Consider the following 19,390-nt stretch of genomic DNA (forward strand, 5'->3'; position numbering starts at 1 on the left):
CAGAGAAGAAATACTGTTAGATAAAGGATTGGCTGTGATCTTTTGGACAAATACCTCTATGGCCAAAAGTTTACAATTGAAACTGATCACAAGCCTCTTATCTGACTGTTCAACGAAACCAAACCTGTTCCTCAGATGGTGTCTCCACGTGTTCAACATTGGGCTGTGTGGCTTTAGGCGCTTTCACACCAAACGCGACTGAAGCAACTCGATTACATTAAAATCAACGTAATTGACGCAACCTCGTTATCTCACCTAAAGCGACGTAATGTGTAATTCGAGCGACAAGATCACGTTCAACCACGTCGCTCAAAGTTGAAAAATCTGAACTTTTTAAGGGACTTCAAGTGACAAATCCCTTGTCCTTCACTGTCTGTAGAGTGGAGGCTGCACCCGATTTTGACTGGTTCATAGCGGGCTCTCCAGCCGTTGCTCCAGCACTCTGTGGTGAGCTCAGCGTAATTGGCCCTCTTTTTCTCATTAGCTTCGTGGATGGATGTCTATCCGGTGAAACCGGCAACCTCTCATGGCACTATTGAAAGGCTGAGACAAAGCTTCAGTGTCCATGGATTACCACAAATGTTGGTGAGTGGCAATGCTACATGTTTCACAAGTGCAGAGTTTGCAGATTTTGTCTAAAAATGGAATAAAGCATGTAACTTCAGCCCCTTTCCATCAATCATCGAATGGATTGGCAGAAAGAGTTCTAGGCTCCATCTTGAGTTAACCTGACAGGAAGTTATAAAGATCAAGAACTGCTCATGTCACTCTTTCTGAGGCTGTGCTACCTGTGCAAGTAAAAGCCAATGCAAGTTTTCTTTGGTCTGCGTCTTCCATGGTTTTTCTGGGCCACACTGTTATATGAAGCAAACATTATAATAAGTCTAAAATTGAATAAACATCTGATTTAGAACTAAACAAAACTAGTTACGGTTGTAAGGGCAAAATTGGTTAATTATGTTTACAAATACATTTACTCACATATTTACAAATATATTTACTCATAGACCTTATTCAACTTATTGCTTTAAGTTGTAACTTTTCATTTCTAATGTCTCATGCTCTTGGAGGTCAGTTGCTCACAATCCCAATACTTAGCTCTATCTGAAGGCACGCACGCACGCACGGTGAACTGACCCCCTCCCTGCCTTCTCCTCATCTCTCGAGGTGGGGGGTAGAACAGCTGAATTGGGTAGAAATGTGTGTGTAAAGTGTGATCTTGAGGCAGTCTTGCTTTTTGACCATCCTGCGGCCTTTCCTCCCAACAGGATGGGACACTTCTTTTTTGTACTCTTTTTCATTTAGTTTATAATAAATCCTTTTTTTTTTTTTTATAAAATCGTCACGCTTCGACTGGACTCCATCATTCAACCAGAACAATAAATCATGTCTCCAAATGAGGTCAACCGCAAAATTCCTGTGACACAGTAAATAGTGTAGAGCTGTGATTCTCAACTGGTGGGTCGGGACCCAAAAGTGGGTCGCGGACAACTGGTCAAAAATAAATACTTAATGTCTTTCATGTTGGACTTGTCTTTATTTTGAAAGAAACTTTTCTTTTGACATGTATACTGTGAAATGCAGGTTGCACAGGAAAATATATAGATGGTTGAATTCTGAAAAAAAAGAAAAAAGAAAAAAAAAAGTGGGTTGTGATTTAATTATCGTGGCAAAATGTGGGTCCTAGGGTGAAACCAGTTGAGAACCTCTGGTGTAGAGGGTGGGTTCCCATCTTCTATTTATTAAATCTTTACATTTCCACACAAAATTAAAAGCTTTGTAACCCCCTTCTACACAACCGTTGGGTTGAGAGAGAGAAATAATTATATTCAGGCAACCTCCAAATTAGACAAACCTCATGTTTTAAACCATTTCTAAAGTTCAACCCAAAGCAATCAATACAGCACCAGACTGAGTGAAATGTAAATTTACAAGGTTTATTGACAACTTGAAAAAAAAAAAAATGGAAGCAAGTCAGCTGTAGAGTGGAAATGGTGCATTGTTTTATTTTGACAGTACTATTAGAAGAAAAAAAAAAGAAAAAGACTGCAGCAAATTAAGCACCAATAGCAAAAGAAACAAATCCAGAAGATCTGAAGCAAATGGATGTTAACATTAAAATCAGTCGTCCTGCACTAATTACAACCACTAACAGGACACAAACAGAATGTGAACAAGTATTCAGATATTTACAGCGTTTAGAGAGAATGCATCGTGAAGGTTTCCTCCATCACTGCTGACCGACAGTGGAGTTGAGCAGTCCCGTCTTCACATTCGATTTAGAAGCCTTCGTGAGGTCTCTCTGTAGAAAAAAACACTGATGTTAATAGATTGTAACAAACTCTGCATTTCATAATCAATATCGATACCTAGTCAAGAAAACTATTTCTGTTTTGAGTGGAAAATTTTGCATAAAATTGGTTCTTTATGTAAGGCCGTAGTCCAGTGGTTCTCAAACTTTTTGGCTCTAGTCCCCATTCTCTTATTTCTGAATCCAAGACCCCCCTTTGTCCGACTACAACATTTTGCTTACCAAACTATTTAAAAACATCTATAAATCATAACGATGGAATGAATGAGTGATACACAAAGAAACAGTATTTAATGCAGTGGTTCACAAGCTTATTTGGATCGTGACCCCATTTTGATATATATATTTTTACTGCATTTTAGTTTAACTAGATTTATTCACAAAGTGAAAGTACAGAAATACAGTTGTTTAAGATTGTGTGCTGTTTTAATTAAAAAACAAAGAATGATAGTTAAAAAAAATTCAAAAACCTATTTTCTCTTCTCAGAAATTTCAGGCGACCCCATTTGGGATCCTTACCCCAAGGTTAAAAAAAAAAAAACGGTTTTGATTGTTGCACAGCTGCTGAGCAGAGGTTAAGGGGTTAGAACCAACAACCTGCACATGAGGTGAGAAGGTGCTATCCACACGTGCTATGATATTTAATCAACTTCACTTCTAATTAAAACTATTAGTTATCTATGACTATGTAGTGTTACTGTTTCATGAGAAGCAAACATTGTAATGAGTCTAAAGCTGAATAAAGGTCTGATTTAGAACTAAAACTGAAAACCAAATTTACCGCAAATTCCGAATAGGAGGCAGCAAAAGAGTTAAAGGTGAAGGTGCGATCTTGAGTATCCTGAGACCTTAGTGTGCCACTGGGAGTGTTTCTAAGATGGGAGATGTTCTCTTTGTTGCGGAGGGCGTTGGGCGTCCTCAGTTGTCCAGGAGTACGCAGACCAATAACCTAGGACACATCAACAAACCATCAGTGAATGTTACTGTAAAGGACACAACATTAACACATCTTGTGTTTCAAACACCACCTAATTCTATCTAATACAGACATGCAAACACCAAAGGAATAAAAAAGGTGACAAAAAAAAAAATCCATCGTAGGGAGGTCTGGGGGGATCCTCCGCCAAAGAAATTTTTTGATTTTAACACGTAGATTAAGCAATCTTGAACAGTCTAAAGAGTACAATAAGGTAAAATACTGCTGTAGTCAACCAAGGCAATAGTTGGTCGACCAAGACTATGGCACAAGCAGCAATTAGTCGACCGAAAAAAAAAGAAAAAAGAAAAAAAAAAGAGAAATATTTTTGTTTTGGCTTTTTGTGGTGCCGATTTGCTTTAAAACACGGACCATTTATGATATGAACCTTATTCAATCTTTGACCAGTACCTGACAAAGCAAAAGTGAAACTTACAGGTCTGACAGACATTAGGTATTTATATCAGAGCCAGACCTGAAACTGAGAATTAAAACCTATTTTTTTCCCCCTAATACAAATGACATGTTTACGTTTGTTTTAGTGGTAAGCTTGCTTTTATTAATAAATGTTAATGTCAACATCAGATCAGCACACGTGGAAACAAACACGTCAAACACAGGTAGGCAGTATGCACTGCAGCGCTAGAGACAGCAGTGGATCTATTTACATGATCCACGCCATCAAATGTAAGGATAATCTATGTTCTTGTGCAGAAAAAGGATTGATTTAACAGTGGATGCTTGTTTCAAGCCTGTTTTAATTTGTTCCCTCTGCTCTGATCTGAGGACAGCATACTGACAGCTGAAGCGCAACACTTTTTTTTTTTTTTTGCAGTGCAGCACGCAATCACAATACATTATATTGACATTTAATCCTTATCACCTACATAAGTGCATTTTTTTTTTACCAATGAAAATCTTGGTCGACCACGACAGCATCAACCAATTAGTTGATTAAACGACCAAAGTTAGCAGCCCTAAAATACACTATTTTCATCAAGCAAAGAAAAAAAACACGATTAATGCCCTTAACGCTCTTTTGGTCTATACAAGCCTTTCTTTGTTGATCCATGTGCCGTTTACCAGCCATTCTCTTTCTTCACTGCTTTTGCTTTGTTCTCAGCTCTCGTCAATCCACCAAATGACTCAAAGCTGCTGCTGACTAATGGTTGAGAAAGTGACTGATTAAATATGCAGCAGAGGACACATTTTAAATGTAAATATTGTCGACGATCAGGTTAATTTAATCATGGCGAACAAAATCGTGATCACGATTAAAATTTGATTAATTGAGCAGCCCTAATTTAGCATCAACATAAAAAATGGTGTCATGTGCCCTTTAAACTTTTAAAACATTTTAGATTGAAAAAAGCAAAGCGATACCAATTAAAAATCAATAGTTATTTTTTAGAAAATGTTTGTTAAACATCTGTAATATAGAGTTAGAATCAGAAACTCACCTTTCCAGCAGACAGCGGTGGTTTCTGAACAGACTGACACAACGTTCCACTGAGCCCTGAGTTCATAAAGCTGTTTGGAGTCGAGAGGGTGGAGGTGCCGGTGAACTGATGAAAAGAAAGAACAACAGAGTGTGGGTCATGACTGGGCTGAGAACAAAAAACCTACTACAGGTTCTTACCTTCCTCACTTTCCCAGGTGTGAGAGTCCCTGCCAAACGCCGTTTAGACGGAGTTCTAGCAGCGGTTCCATAAAGCATCTCTGCCTGTGTCTGCTTAGTTTTCTTTAGTTGCTGTTAATAAACAACAGTCTTTAGTCTCACCAACCCTCACAGGGGAACTCTCTGAACCCAACATACCCGCTCCACTTTCTCCTTTTCTTTCTCAGCATGGTGCTGGTCCCACTGCTGCTGAACATAATCCAGAAACTTCTGTCCATTAACAAAGAACTCTCTGCCTTCCTCCTGCTCCCAGGAATCAATCTGAACTTTCAGGCTCTTCTCCAGCTGAAAACAAGCATCATATTTATCACATTGGTTACAGCTGCTCATTTACACACAGGGTTCAGGGTTCACACACTTTCGCAATGATTTTTCAAAAACTTCTCTAGAACTATTCCAAAATATTTAACCAAATTTCCATGACTTAGTTCTAAACCACTAAGATCTATTCTCCTAAAAATGAGCGTTCCTCTCCAGTGTACTAGTGTAACAGAGGTCTGACATTGGTCACGGTTAGTAGCAAAAATGTGGCACAGGGAACACAAGTTATGGTTACACTTATCTATCATAGCATCGTACAATTGCCTTTGACACCCAATTTGTAATATTTTTTCTTCAATAACAATGCATTAGCTATTGAATGTAACATTAAACAACAACTAAGTGCTACCATGTTTAATCATAAGCTTATAATTTCAATTAACAGACACTTTTATTAAATGCAATGTACAATACAAGGTGTTAGAGTTAAGGGACTTGTCCCATAGTAATAGCAAAGGTTGGATTTTAAACATTCAAATAAAATAGGCTATATTTCCAAAACAGTTAAATTATTCCATGATGAAAATCGATTTTTCAAATTCCATAATTTTTTCAGGAATTTCATGACGGTAGGGGCCCTGAGTGTTAGAGTTCAGAGCAACAGCAAAGATGTGAGATATCATCAACCAACCTGTTAAGGCAACTGCACTTGAAATTGTTGGAACTGAGATTGATTTAACCTTTACAGTATAATCATGGTCTCCATTAGTCAGTTTCAGAACAAAGAAGCCTTGTTATCTCTAAGCTACCAGCATCAACTGCTGGTATTAATACTTCAAAATAATCAAACTTTTGGCAGAGAACATCAAATCACACAAAGTGAGATAAACTGACTTTAGGTAAGCTTTTCTGCAGATCACTTCTCTGCTTCTCCTCCTTCAGCAGGTTTCCTCCTCTGTTGTTGAACCTTGAAGGGTCGTTAGCTTTCGTCTGAAAAGGAAATAAACTGATAAAGTGGCAGAGGTTTAAAGAACATATTACAGACTGTAGAAGCAGGACTCACATCAAGCTCTAAAAACAAAGTCCAATTGTTCTGCCATTTTGTGATGCCTTCAAAGAGCTTCTTGTGGTCTTCGTAATAAGTCTTTAGGACGTTGACCTCAGCTTCGTGCAGGATGAGAAGCTCCTCTGTGAAGTTATCTGAAAAACGTTATAGTGTGTTTGAGCGTCTGTGTAAACAGTGTTAAAATAGAACTCCTCACCATCATGATAGGCACTAAAGGCCTGCTGCTGCTCCTGGCTGTAGAAACATTTCTCCCACAGATCAACAATCTCTGCTCTGATGGCCTCAGTGAAGCTTTTCAAACTCTGTATTTTCAGCAACTGCAGACGCTCGACCTCTGCATGGAGCTGTGAGCCAAACATTTAGAACTACACACTCATTTATACAACCAAACTATCTCATGTGAACAATGTCTTACTGCCTCAACGTTCTTCTTCTTTGACTTGGTCATATGTTCTGAAAACACATCTCTGTCCTCCTGGGGGATCTGAAGCCGTTCCCACAGCTCTTGGATCTTTGCGCGAAAACTGGAACAACGAAGCTCAATCTCTGCTTTACGATCTTTCAACTGAAACCAGACATTTATCGGAGGTCATTTCATCACACAAACAGGTTTGGAGTTATTTGAACACAGAAGAATAAAATAAGCTCAGACGGACCGTGGCCAGGAGCAGCTTCACAGCAGAGATGTTGTCATTGGACAAACAAAACACATCCTCGTCTTCACACATCACATCCGTCTCAAAACTAGTCTCTGCGACCTGCTCCAGCTCCTCCATCAATGCGATGATCTCCTTTTTGATGCTCACAAACTCAACGTGACGTCGCTCCTGGAAATCAAAGTAGGATGAGAAACAAACAAATGCAAAAATGATGGAAACTAAAAGCCTAGACACCTTCTCCTCCATCAGGTCATCAAGGTAGGCACGAAACTCGTCGAGCTGCTTCAGCGAGGGGACGGAGGTGTGATCGATGCTAAAGGGGGTGGAGCACATGATGTCACACAGCTCACGGTCTTTCGTCACCAGCCCTTTAAGATCCTCCATCCTTTGCTTCTTGTGCTCTTTCATCACCTCCACGCGAGTGCGGCAGTCCTTCTCCATCTGGAGGATGGTGCAGCCCTCCTCTTCCTGCACACACACACGCACAGTGAGCTCACTGACTAACAAAGATGTAGGCCCTGTTTACACAACGTTTTGCTTTCGTTTCCAAAAAGTTCTGCACTCACATGGCAATGTTTTCAAAACGATCTCTGTTTACATGAGACCACTGAAAGCATCAAAAACCATGTAGTATACATGCCAGGCCAATAGATGGAGGTGTGGTTTATCAATAAACCAAAATAAGCAAACACAAATAAGTGTTTGTGTGCATCAATCTTTGGATTTAAACTGAATTTCTCCAACAAAGTGTTGATTTTCTTCATCACTTCGATCAGTGGAGACGTTTTTCATGCCTACACCAGTTTCTGACCAATCGCAGAGCTGCACTCCTACTGAGAGATGTGCGGAAGGTGATGTGTTTTAATAAGCGCGAGATGACAGCCAAATGTTTTCTGAGGATGTGAATGGAGGGTGTCCTCTTGTACATTAATAAATTATGTTATAAAATGTATAAATTACTAGTTTTTAAAGCCGTTTGTCATGTTTACAGTTTATTGCAGAATGAGTAACTATCAAATATAGCCAAGTTATTAAAGAAACCAGGCTTTACACGATCAGGATTTTTGGGCCAATCACCAATCAGTGAGTTTAAAAAAACGATAACCGATCAGATCATATGAATTCAACCAAATTCCTTTTGTTCTACCTCATACAAATTCACAGATAATCAATTGGTATTATATTTCGGGACCTAAACGCAGCCTTGTGACTGTGAGGGAGTGGAAGAGTTAAAGAATTTCCATGACATTTGTTGTCAGTGTTTGAGTGCGTGGCCCTTTAACTGCGAATGAATGCCCTAGTCGCTCGACCATGTGCAGAGTGAGGGAGCGTGTGTGAACAGAGCAGATCGATGATAAGCTGTATGCCGTTTTTAGTGATTGGTTTCATTCAACAGCTGCAATGTTTATTTTGCCAGAGTCCCATTTTACACTCAATGACTGCCGTGAAGCAACTACAAGAGAGTTGGAGATGAAGCTGTGGAGGCAGACCACACTGGAACTACGTGAAGCCTCCATCAGCATTAGCAGCAAATGCATATTTACTGACTGTGGCTGTGCAAAACCTGCTGTTGCTTACAGTCTATATTCACAAGTGCACATCGGCAGTGGGATGCATACCCACACGCACTTCTGTGACCACCACAGCCCTGAAAAGAACAGGTTCAAAATTAAAGAGAGATCAGTTTTATCTGGTTTAGGTCTTATTCTGGTGACTCCGGGCTGGGTATAAAAACTGTGTTGTCTGATTAAAGCTAACATCTGAGGCTCCGCAGCCTTCGTGAACATGTTATTGACACAGAAAGTATCGTTTCCCTGTTTACACGGTCACGGTGGGGTAGCATTTTCAAAAACGTCCACTCTGGGGCCCGTCTTTAAAAAACTATGTTTTCAAGCACCAAAACACCGTTGCCGTGTAAATGAATTGGGATATGAATCTTTGGGTGTCTACTTGTATTGTTTGACTTACAATAATAAAATTAAAAAATATATATATATTTTTGAAGTTTATGAATCGATTCAGAATTGTGGATGATTAGAATCGCGATTCTTATGTGAATCAATTTTTCCCCCACCGCTATAAATGACCCACCAAAAAGCAACAAAACTTTTTCATTTTCACAATAAAATGTTCCTGTGTAAACAGGGACTTAGAACAACACATTCTGAACTCATATTTACCTCAAAGTGAGGTAGTTCCAGTTCGTCGCACAGAGCAAAGTGTTCTTTGCGACAGGACTCGATGCTTTTCAGCAAACGCTTCCTGAGCTCATCTTCTTCTGCAATCATGAGGTCCAGTAAACCCTTCCATGAACCAAAATACATTAATTAGGGTTTTACAGGGTTAGGGTTAGGCATAACAGGGTTACCTGGAATATGTTAAAAAATAATTACGGATCGAAAAAAAAAAAAAAATATATATATAATTATTACTTATTTTCAAATTAAAACACCACACAATCTTAAACAACTGGATGCCATACCTTCACTTTCTCAAATACAAATCTAATTCAAATAACATGATCAAAAACCAATTCTCTGAAAAATTATTTGGAGTTGCCAGAAATTTGGGACATAAAAATGGGGTCACGGTGCAATAAAGGTTGGGAACCACTGCCTTATACCAATGATGGGGAATTACTGAAGTTTGTGAGCCATTTCCAGCACGCTTTGTCTTATGGAATGTAAGAATTAGAAAGATACTTTGAGGTCAGAAAAAACAAAGCAACATTTACTATGTAATGCAAGTGGAAAAAGGTTGTTTTTCAATTTTTTGAGGTATAAGGTATAGGAGCTTTCCCCAGGTTAACATTGCACTAACTCTTTTTCTAATACTAGTTCAGATCCTTCCATTGTTTATATAGAATCATTAACTCAAACAACTTGATCAGTCATTTTCAGGTGCTCCTCTACGGCCACTGATTTAAACTCATTTAGTTTGACACATTATGATTTTAAAGTGCCCCTTAAGTCTTTTTAATTTCATGCATTGTTCAGTGGTGCACACACTTCCTTTACATCAGAGGTTTAAAAGTCACTGGGTTTCAGACTACACAATCAGCTTAGTTTGATATCAAGTGAAGCAGAATAACTAAAACATTTCTGTAAAATATGTAATCAAATGTAAACATATTGTGCCATTTATCAATTAGAGATTAAATAAATGCATTCAGAAATTTACATATTAGAACTCAGCGATATGGGCCAAAACTCATATCTTGATATTTTTTTTCTGAAAATGGCAATACATGATGTTGGTTTTTTTTTTTAACACAAAGTCTTCTCAGAAAGACAATTCTGGGTTAAATTTGCTGATGAAAAACGCCACATAAGCACATTTATTATACTGCTGCACAATGTTTGCCACTTTAGGATTTTTCTCTTCTAAGGGACAGCATGTGTGAGTGAGTTTTGTAGTGTGGCTTGTTTGGGGGAAGGTCAGTGATCATTTAACTGAGCTTTTCATGCTGTTTTGAGAAGTAAAAAAAGCAGTGACTCCTGTTTGAAGTCCAACATCATGAATAACATTAAATTATTGTGTGTGATTTGTACTGCGTGATTGTATAAATAAAAAGTAGTTATTTTGTCATTTCCTATATTACCAAAATCAAAAACCTGATATATCTTGAATCATGATATATTGCCCAGCCCTAATACATAGTTCAACTTATCATTTTACCTGTAGTTTAGATTGTGACTGTAAAATTAAACCAGGACCAATTGGAAGCTATGATAGGCTTACCTGACCCATGGACCATGAGTTTGACACATGTGCTTTAACTTTACTGAGAGAAAAATCTAGAAACCCAAGAAAGGTTTGACTCTTTTCAAAAGTCTGGTTGTCTTAACTGATCTGGTTTGTTTCAGCTGCAAATCCTGTCAACAGGTCAACAATCCTGTTCAGAGACATCATTATACACAGGGCTCACTTTGATGTGTTTGTGGACATCTTGGGTTCTCTCAAGTCTCTGTTCTTCGGGGATTCCTATTTCTTCCCAGATGTCCTGGAGTCGAACCCAGGCCCTGTTCAGGTAGGCTACAGACTCAGCCGCGTGGACTTCACTACAATAAACATCAACAAATCATTTAACACTAAATACATTAACTCACAGCAGGAATGGATTAATATTAACACTAAATACATTCAATCACACACAACAGGAATGGCCTGAACTACGGTTAGCAGCTGATAAGTGACGTCATAACAAGTAACCAAGTTAGACATTATAATTGATGAGAACATTTAAGCTTATTTCTAACTAAAAACCGTTTATTAAATCGTAAAAAAATAACTAACTTTCACAATAAAATGATTACCACAACAACACTTTTAGCGTCAGTGCTAAACAAGCGGTTTCATTCTTATGCTAACAGTTAGCTTATTTAGGAAATTTGAACTGAAGAACCACAACCGTGTACTTATATATTTAAATAACACCACTAACCTCACTCTCATCTTTAATATCCTTTAAACGGCGCCGAAGGCTGCAGGTGGACCACTGCAGGAGGGAATGTGTTAAACACGACCGTCGTTTTCCTCCGAGCTCCGTTCGTTTGTCACCGCGTTTCAAATTTACACCCAAACAATATCTGACCTCTGATTGGTTGAATGATTGTCTGACGTAAATCTGGGGCGGAGATTTCTTCTTCTTCTTTATAGAGTTTATTGGCAGTTTGCACTCAGTTATAAGCGCATTACCGCCATCCACTGGTTACAAAACTGACCGAGAGTCTGCTATTTACTTCAGCTTTTGAATTTTTCCAACCTAAAATGGGGCGGAGCTTTTGTCATTTGGTCCGTTTTTAAACGGACATGATTAACATGATTCATTTTTAAATAAATCATGTTAATCATGTCCGTGAATTATGTTGTTCCACAGGAGAGGACAAATAATAATAATAATAATAATAATAATAATGGCTACTGCCTAATATTGTTGCAATGACTCCAAATGCAAAAAGTGAAAGACAAATACACAAAAAATAGTAGCAAAATACACAAAATGGCTCCAAAAACACACAACTATAGCAAAATATACAAAATGACTAGAATTAAAACAGAATTACACAAAAAATCTCATTACGAACAAAACAACAACAACAAAAATACACAAAACGACAGAAAAATAAACAAAACAAATACCGAAATAACAGAACAGTGGTGTGGCCAGAAGAGGGGCCATGGGTGGCACCATCCTCCATAGCACAGTTAATGCGTGCGGCAGCGTTGCTTTATTTAGGGACAAGCAACATTTGTAGCAACTTTTTCTGGAGTTGTTTGCTACTTTTGGAGATCTCTTTGTTGCTGCTGTTAAAAAGCAGTGAGTCTTGAGTGCTAATATAATAATAGTATAATGATACTAATAATAGTATCAGGGTGATTTCAATTAGTTATCCTAAACATGGTACCATGATCATTTACATTTTAAAGGCTTTTTAAAAAAATTCACACGACTGCGCCGCTGTATGCTCAAAACAAAAAGTGAAACAGAATTTATGACTAGAGCATGCAATAAACAGAATTACCAACAGGAGGTGCTGTAGAACCACCTCAAACTGCTAAACATAAGGATTTATCAATTTTACAAAGTGATTTATAATCAGTACACAGAAATCAATCACTTGTTTCTTATCCCATTTCAGGTATTTCCCGAAAATGTCATCCAAACCTGTCCATCAGTTTTTGGATTTGACTGTTCACAGTCAAATAAATAAATAAATAAATAAAATAACGCCATGAAAAACATAACCTCCTTGAAGAAGGCGCTAAAGCCCAAAGACTATATAGTGAATACACTGAGTGTGTAGGATAAAGATAAGATGGAGTTAGACTTAATGTGGGACTGGACATAGTTATCTCCTAATATTCAGCTCAATCTCCAGTTTAAAGCATATTTAGGGTGTTTTGTTTCTCCCACAACAAGATTCTGCTCTGCTACAGCGCTCAGTAAATATATATGTAATATATAAAATATTCAAGTGAGGAGATCACATCATCTGGCAACTTCTAGGGCCTATGCTACGAAGCTAGATAATTACATCCTGGATGCATCTCCGTTAGCGGGCTTCACCTAAACAAACATTGTCTGTCAAAGAGAAGCTGTCCTACGAATCTAGATAACAACAAGCTAAGTTAAGCGTGTTGATTTCAGTCTAGTTACCGGCGTGCTCTAATGACGGCGGTGGATATTACAGCGTCAGACCAATCACAAACACGGAGAAAATGGGGAGCAACTAAGTCACAATTGAGGAATAATTCTTTTAAAATATGAAGAATTAAAATACATAACTCAGACCAAAAACAACACTGTTGCTGCAGTAAAAGCAGAAAGTAATTAATGCAGGAATTGATCAGTGTTAATGCTTAAAACTGATATCTGGAGTTTCTAAGAAATTTATGTTTATGAATCATTCTTTTGAAATGCAAAAAAATGCCTAACTTGTCTTTTACTATGGTCTACTGCCGGTGGTCATTCATATACGTCAATGTATATAAGTCCTGCCTTCGTCCTATAGACCCCTATACAAATAGAAAATTGCGCCGAGATCGCCCAGCCATTAGACTTTGACTTCCTCTTGCGGAGACTGTCAATCAAAGTTAATTCGCGTACATAAACCATGCACGGAAACAAGGACACGCATCACAACAGCAAACAGGAATCACTCTCAGAGCTGCTTTTCAGACGGTGGAGGGACCCATAAGCCTACAGTGTATATCAATGCGACCCAATGCAACCTTGTTATGTTCCGCTGTGCGCGTGCACTAAAGTAGAGGTGTGGCTTCTGGTAGATTGGCAGAGGCAGGCGGAGGAAGTAGAGCTGTTTAGGGCGGGACATCGAGACGTTCGCTTTTGAATTTTCTCTCTTCCTTTTCATCCTCCGGATGATCGCTTTAAATTAGTGAGATTATAAACGGAGAATAAACAGACACTCTGATCAGTTTCACTTTCTCTTTTAACTTGTCTGTGGCTTTGATGCTGTGTTCATGCAGATAAGCCGAAATCATAAGGTGGAATATATTTATATTTTACATTATCTTACAGGACTGAGGCTCTTTGCATCACCCCAGAATACATGAATGAATGAATTTATCGGTCTGAAAGCACCCGATGCACGCAGGCTCTATCAGCTGACTTATTTTACTTAATCAGTCCATCAGATATACATCTTTATGTTTCCTATAAGATGTCATTAGTAAATGAAGAAATTGCATCAATGTCTAAATATTCTCTCTCTCCTGTCAGCGTCACATCAGATCCACACAGAGACGTGTTCACAATGATCCTCCTTTTACTGAACAGTAGGCTTTCTAAGAAATCTGATTGGTCAGGAGGCGGGCTTTAGCACTCGCTAAGATCCAAGCCAGAACAAAACCTGCTCCCGACCAGGTTAGTCATTCAGCCTAAGTTACCATGGTGATTTAGCTCCGTAAGACGTTAGCGAGCTTCGTAGGACAGCACACACTGATTAAATCATGGAAGTTAGCGCGATAAGAGGTTTTCTAACTTCGTAGTATACCCCCTAGTGACTTTTGGGACAGCTAATGTTAGCTTTCCTGACTGGGGAGTAGGGTTAGGATTAGGGTTACAACACCGGCTACGCTTTCTTTCTATGGGTTGTTTATTAAGGAACATGTGAGCTTCTCCTTTACCTGAAAACTTGTTTTAAAGTAATGCAAACATGACTATTGACAGTAAAGCATAACTTTTTAAAAATATTTTTAAATAAGCAGTGAAGTAACAGTTACTTTTTAGTGAAGTAACGGGTAACTGTGACTGGTTACTATTTTTCAGTCAAATAGATAGACATCATAAACAAAAACATATCAATATATTAGTGATTTACCTGCCTATAAAATGGTTTCCACAAATGCCCAACTTGACCACACCAGAATAATGTACGTATTTTTGTTCAACATTCACTTTGACAAATTCTGTTACTAACAAATTTAACATTCTGCACTTTATAGGTTATGTACTGAGATGAATATGGTCCCATTTAATAAAGTGATGGAGAAATAAATACAGAGCAGTTTTTACACGTGATTTAATTTAAGTTTGAAATTCAGCTCTTTATACAGACAAACAGATACAAAATAGAACAAACCCTGCAAAACGTATTTTAGACTTTCTCAGAGATTTTGAAAGCTAAAAACAAGCTTCTCTACCTTCATCAGTGTGCATACTGAACTAAATAGAAATTCCTTAGAACTTCCTCACTAAACTGGTAGGTGAGTTTCTTCTTGACTTTCCTGATCTCTCCAGTTTTGCCATAGTTCCTCAGGGCACGAGCCATCTTTTGGTAGGTCATTTTTTTACGGTTTCCTTTCTGGACGCCCCAGTGGCTCGCTAGAGCTTCTTTGTGTTTTGTGGAGAACTGGAAGATTCCCTGATCCTGGTCCACCCACCAGATGCTGTCACTCATGTCACCTTTCCGGAGCAAGTCCAGTAGAAACTGATACAGGCGGATCTTCTTTTTGTTGTCTGGAGAAAAAAGTAAGCGATGACCTGGAAGCTTGAAATATTCATAACAGGAGGAAACATGAGCAGGAAATACTCACGACTGTCTCTCTGGAGAGAAGCATGGCTGTGGTGTTCATACTCATCCTCAACCTCTGACACCTCCAGTGGAGGACTGATGTCTCTGGGGTCTTCCTCTGCGTAGAAACGTCGAGGCGAGGCTGAGTACGGGTACTGGTAGCACAAGGTTGAGGGGAAATATGGAATCTAAAGATGACAATTACAGTTTAGACCTACAAACAATATATAGCAAGGCAAGGCAGGGCAAATGTATTTGTATAGCACATTTCATACACAAGCCAACTCAATGTACTTTACATGATAAAACCATTTAAAATCATCAGTAAAATCAATTCAAATCATCAACAAACACATTACATCAACAACATGACCAAAAATCTCTCTCTCAATCATACGCAGTAGAGAAAAAAAGTGCCTTTAACTTTGATTTAAAAATGTTCACATGTGATGCTGACTTCAGCTCTGCTGCAGTTTGTTCCACTTCTTTGCAGCATAACAACTAAAAGCAGCTCCACCATCTTTAATGTGAACTCTGGGCTCCACTATCTGACCTGTGTCCATAGATCTGAGAGACCTGCTGGGTTCATACCTGACTAACATCTCACTGATGTATTCTGGACCAAATCCATTCACAGATTTATACACCAGCAGCAGAACTTTAAAGTCTATTCTGAGGCTGACTGGGAGCCAGTGTAAAGACTTTAAAACTGGACTAATGTGTTCTGACCTTTTTGTTCTGGTTAAGACCCGAGCTGCAGCTGTAGCTGTTTGATGCTCTTTTGGGGGATTCCTGTCAGAAGACCATTACAATAGTCCAGTCTGCTGGAGATAAAAGCATGGACCAGTTTCTCCTGATCTTTCTGAGTCATTAAACCTTTCACTCTGGAGATGTTCTTTAGGTGGTAGAAGCTGTTTTGTGATAGACTGATTTGGTCAGATCTGAGTCCATGAGAACACCACGGTTCTGGATTTGGTCAAAATCTTGTAAATATGGAAACTGAAAGTCCTTTTTTCCTTGTAACCGAAGACAATCACCTTCATCTGATCAGGATTTAGATGAAGGAAGTTTTCACTCATCCATCTTTACTTTTTCTAAGCAGTCACACAACAACTCAATTTGACCTTATCTGGGTTCGGTGATAGATATAGTTGTGAGTCATCTGCGTAGCTCTGATAATCAACCTCACAGTTCTGTAAAATGTGTCCTAAAGGAAGCATATAAACTATTTTTTGTTGTGCAACTATTCACTGCATGAGACACTTTAGTCTAAATGTTGTCCTTGAGCTAAAAGAGGAAGTCATCCTACCAAAGTAAATGTCCAAGCTCAGCAGTACCATGTGGTGTGAATGACATTCCAGTAAAAATGTCTAATGCGGCTTCTTCACTGTCACTGAGACATTGTTTCAATATCAACTCAGTTTAATATGCAGTATAGAGCAGTCATTTATCTGCTTTTGTTCTAAAGTCTAATTATATTTCTTTAGTCTACTTGAGTTTTTGTTTTATAAATTTATATTCCTACTGATGAAGATTTGATTCTTTAATCATTGACCTCTGTTGATCTTTTTGACATTTCAAGTTTGACGTGTATTGTGTTGCCCAAAGTTTTGTATGTACAAGTTTTAATTTAGATTAAAGTGTTGAAAGTTTAGCTGCAGTTGCTCTGAGTTTGATCATAGCGACAGTTTGGCGCTCAGACGTTACTCTATGTGAGGTTTTTAGTTGTGAGCACGTGGAGACCTACTTGTGGTGACGGAGGAACAGGGGTGAGTGGAGGATCCAGGTGGAAGGGCAATGACTCTGGGTTGTAGCGGTAAGGTGGGATCAGTTGTTGTGGAGAAACAGGTTGAAGGTCTGTCAGACGATTCACAGACGAGTTCCCAAAGTCTGGGGGCTGAATGTGATCAGTGTGAAGGCTCCATCTGGGCTCTGAGGAGCAAAAACAACCCAAAAGCATGAGCTGAGCACCTGTGTTCACCAATCTAACCAGTCCCCCTCACCTTCATAAAGCTCCCCCACACCGCTGAGGTAGGGGTACAGCTCCATGGGTGCTCGATAGACCTCGACTTCATTTGGAATTATTTCCTCGGAAGCCTGTGAAAGAATACAGTGAACATCCCTTAGCTTTAGAATCTTTTAAAACATACTAAATCACTGAGGATTATTTACAATAATTGCATATTTTTAAATACTTTATTGCATTAATTAAAAAAAATAAATGTCATTTTCACAGACAACTGTAATCAAAAGTACACTGCAATTCTTTTAAACAAAATAGATAAAAACAGACCAGAACAGAACAAAAAAAACAATGAATAAAAAAACAAACAAATCAAGATTCAAAAAAAAAAAAAAAAACCCCACAAAACACACACACACACACACACACACACAAAAGACACATAAAAGGAAATTGGGGATAAATAAAAAGTGTAAGTGCCTGTTTGTCACACATCTTTTGATGGAATGATGTAATCGTGTCGTCTACCTAGTCTATTTCAGAGTGAATTTTATTGTTTATTGCAAGTTATCTCAAATTTTTAACGTTATATTTTCATCATCTAAAGTTTGCTCTACTGTTCTCAACCAAAGATTTATTTTGGGTGAAATTTGTTGTTTCCATGTCCATGTCGCCTGCTTCAGGGCTGGAACACACAAAACATTAAAAAGTGGGATATCCGCCTTGTTTATTATTAATAATACAGTACATGTATTCCCAAAAGGTTTTCTAATTTCACATTTTGATTTAGTTCAAAGATATTTGTCAGTACCTTTTCAACCTCATTCCAGAATTTTCTCAGAGTACGGCATCTAAGAAGCATATTGTTTTCTATCTTTAAGTGCAGATTCAGACAATTGGAAAATATGTTTAAAGTCAGATTAAGTTAAAAATATAAAAAAATATGGATAGCAGTGTTACACAAAATTACACATCCTCAGTAAAAACAGGAGTAAATTCATTCTGAGCTGAAGTTTATCAATGTTAATAAAGCATATTATCTTATCTTATCTTATGAAATACAATTCTGAAAAGAAACCATAAAAAGACAAATAATTAAACCAAGTACAAATCAAAGATCTTGTATTATTACAATTCTAATTGAAAAATATGCAACACTTACGGGTGGCGATAAGACAAACCCTTCCATGATGTAAACAAGGCAGCAGGCAATTGCTGCTCCTTGAAGCTTGTGACATAAATTAACTTTTGCTTATTGCTTCACAAGGAAACACGCAAAGTCGTCGAGCTTGGACTTTAACAGGCAGGAGGAAGTGAAACAAACGGGCCCATGGACAGCCTACGTTTCTATCATCCATTGTTGTATTTGTATGATTTCCTAAGAATCAAGTTAGAATCAGCTTCCACACATTTAAAGGCATTTGTGCAGAAACTCATTTTAGTAAAATACATCGAGTGACCAGAGTTGTAACACATGTCGAAGGCTACATTTGTGTGTGTTTTGCAATTGACAATTTTATTGACAAGTTCATTATTAATTACTTATCATCCTGCTGTCATTCAAGACAAATATAACAAAAATTGTTCAATTATTCTCAAGAAAACTTAATTGTTTATAGGGAATGACTGCATGTCATTAAACTAAGATTTTTTTTAATCTTTTTTAATCTATAAATCCATTTGCTGGAAGGATTTATTTCAGTCACACTTAGTGTTTTTTGTCAGGGTTGAAACCAAAAGCAAAGTTTGACTTGGAAGTTCCTCTTTTGGTTTGGCGTTTCATGTCCCAAAAGAGGAAGTCCTTACCATGAGAATGAAACAACCAGTGGAAAGCCGACCAATATGGTCACAATCACCAACAACAAAAGTGGATAAGTTAACATGAAATGTATCAAGATTAGACTGGAATATGTATTAAAGTACAAGGTGAAAAACGTTG

The 19,390-nt window shown here is 38.1% G+C and overlaps 2 protein-coding genes across 4 annotated transcripts; both read right to left on the reverse strand.

Moving 5' to 3' along the window:
• Positions 1 to 2,052: 2,052 nt before the first annotated feature.
• LOC114465200 (protein regulator of cytokinesis 1-like) lies at positions 2,053 to 11,647 on the reverse strand. Of its 3 annotated transcripts, none has more exons than XM_028450042.1 (14): positions 11,396 to 11,647; positions 10,880 to 11,012; positions 9,132 to 9,254; positions 7,186 to 7,419; positions 6,949 to 7,119; positions 6,708 to 6,857; positions 6,489 to 6,636; positions 6,290 to 6,426; positions 6,121 to 6,216; positions 5,104 to 5,250; positions 4,927 to 5,037; positions 4,748 to 4,852; positions 3,160 to 3,260; positions 2,053 to 2,302 (listed from the first exon to the last, which is right to left on the reverse strand). In XM_028450042.1, exons 1-14 carry the CDS (start codon positions 11,404 to 11,406, stop codon positions 2,269 to 2,271), a joined length of 1,701 nt encoding a protein of 566 aa, XP_028305843.1. In that variant the 5' UTR covers positions 11,407 to 11,647; the 3' UTR covers positions 2,053 to 2,268. The 3 variants fall into 3 exon arrangements, with proteins under 3 accessions (XP_028305843.1, XP_028305842.1, XP_028305844.1); XM_028450041.1 differs by having other exon boundaries at positions 3,093 to 3,260; XM_028450043.1 differs by lacking the exon at positions 9,132 to 9,254 and having other exon boundaries at positions 3,093 to 3,260.
• Positions 11,648 to 14,979: 3,332 nt separating this feature from the next.
• On the reverse strand, positions 14,980 to 18,746 carry spi1a (Spi-1 proto-oncogene a). Its single transcript, XM_028450366.1, has 5 exons — positions 18,614 to 18,746; positions 17,492 to 17,585; positions 17,236 to 17,420; positions 15,511 to 15,676; positions 14,980 to 15,433 (listed from the first exon to the last, which is right to left on the reverse strand). Exons 1-5 carry the CDS (start codon positions 18,638 to 18,640, stop codon positions 15,123 to 15,125), a joined length of 783 nt encoding a protein of 260 aa, XP_028306167.1. The 5' UTR covers positions 18,641 to 18,746; the 3' UTR covers positions 14,980 to 15,122.
• Between the last annotated feature and the right edge of the window lie 644 nt (positions 18,747 to 19,390).

The sequence above is a fragment of the Gouania willdenowi genome, chromosome 6, assembly GCF_900634775.1.
Source record: "Gouania willdenowi chromosome 6, fGouWil2.1, whole genome shotgun sequence".
Lineage (NCBI taxonomy): Eukaryota > Metazoa > Chordata > Actinopteri > Blenniiformes > Gobiesocidae > Gouania > Gouania willdenowi.

Bases quoted from the DNA above. Each gene is read 5' to 3' on its own strand.
- spi1a (XM_028450366.1), bottom strand. From the start codon at position 18,640: ATGGAAGGGTTTGTCTTATCGCCACCC. The intron at 15,677-17,235 runs GTAGGTCTCCAC...TGTCATCTTTAG, and splicing joins CTGTTCCTCCGTCACCACAA to ATTCCATATTTCCCCTCAAC. The intron at 15,434-15,510 runs GTGAGTATTTCC...TTTTTTCTCCAG, and splicing joins TTCTCTCCAGAGAGACAGTC to ACAACAAAAAGAAGATCCGC.
- LOC114465200 (XM_028450041.1), bottom strand. The intron at 5,251-6,120 runs GTCAGTTTATCT...GCTTGTTTTCAG, and splicing joins TGCAGAAAAGCTTACCTAAA to CTGGAGAAGAGCCTGAAAGT. The intron at 4,853-4,926 runs GTAAGAACCTGT...TCTTTTCATCAG, and splicing joins CACCTGGGAAAGTGAGGAAG to TTCACCGGCACCTCCACCCT.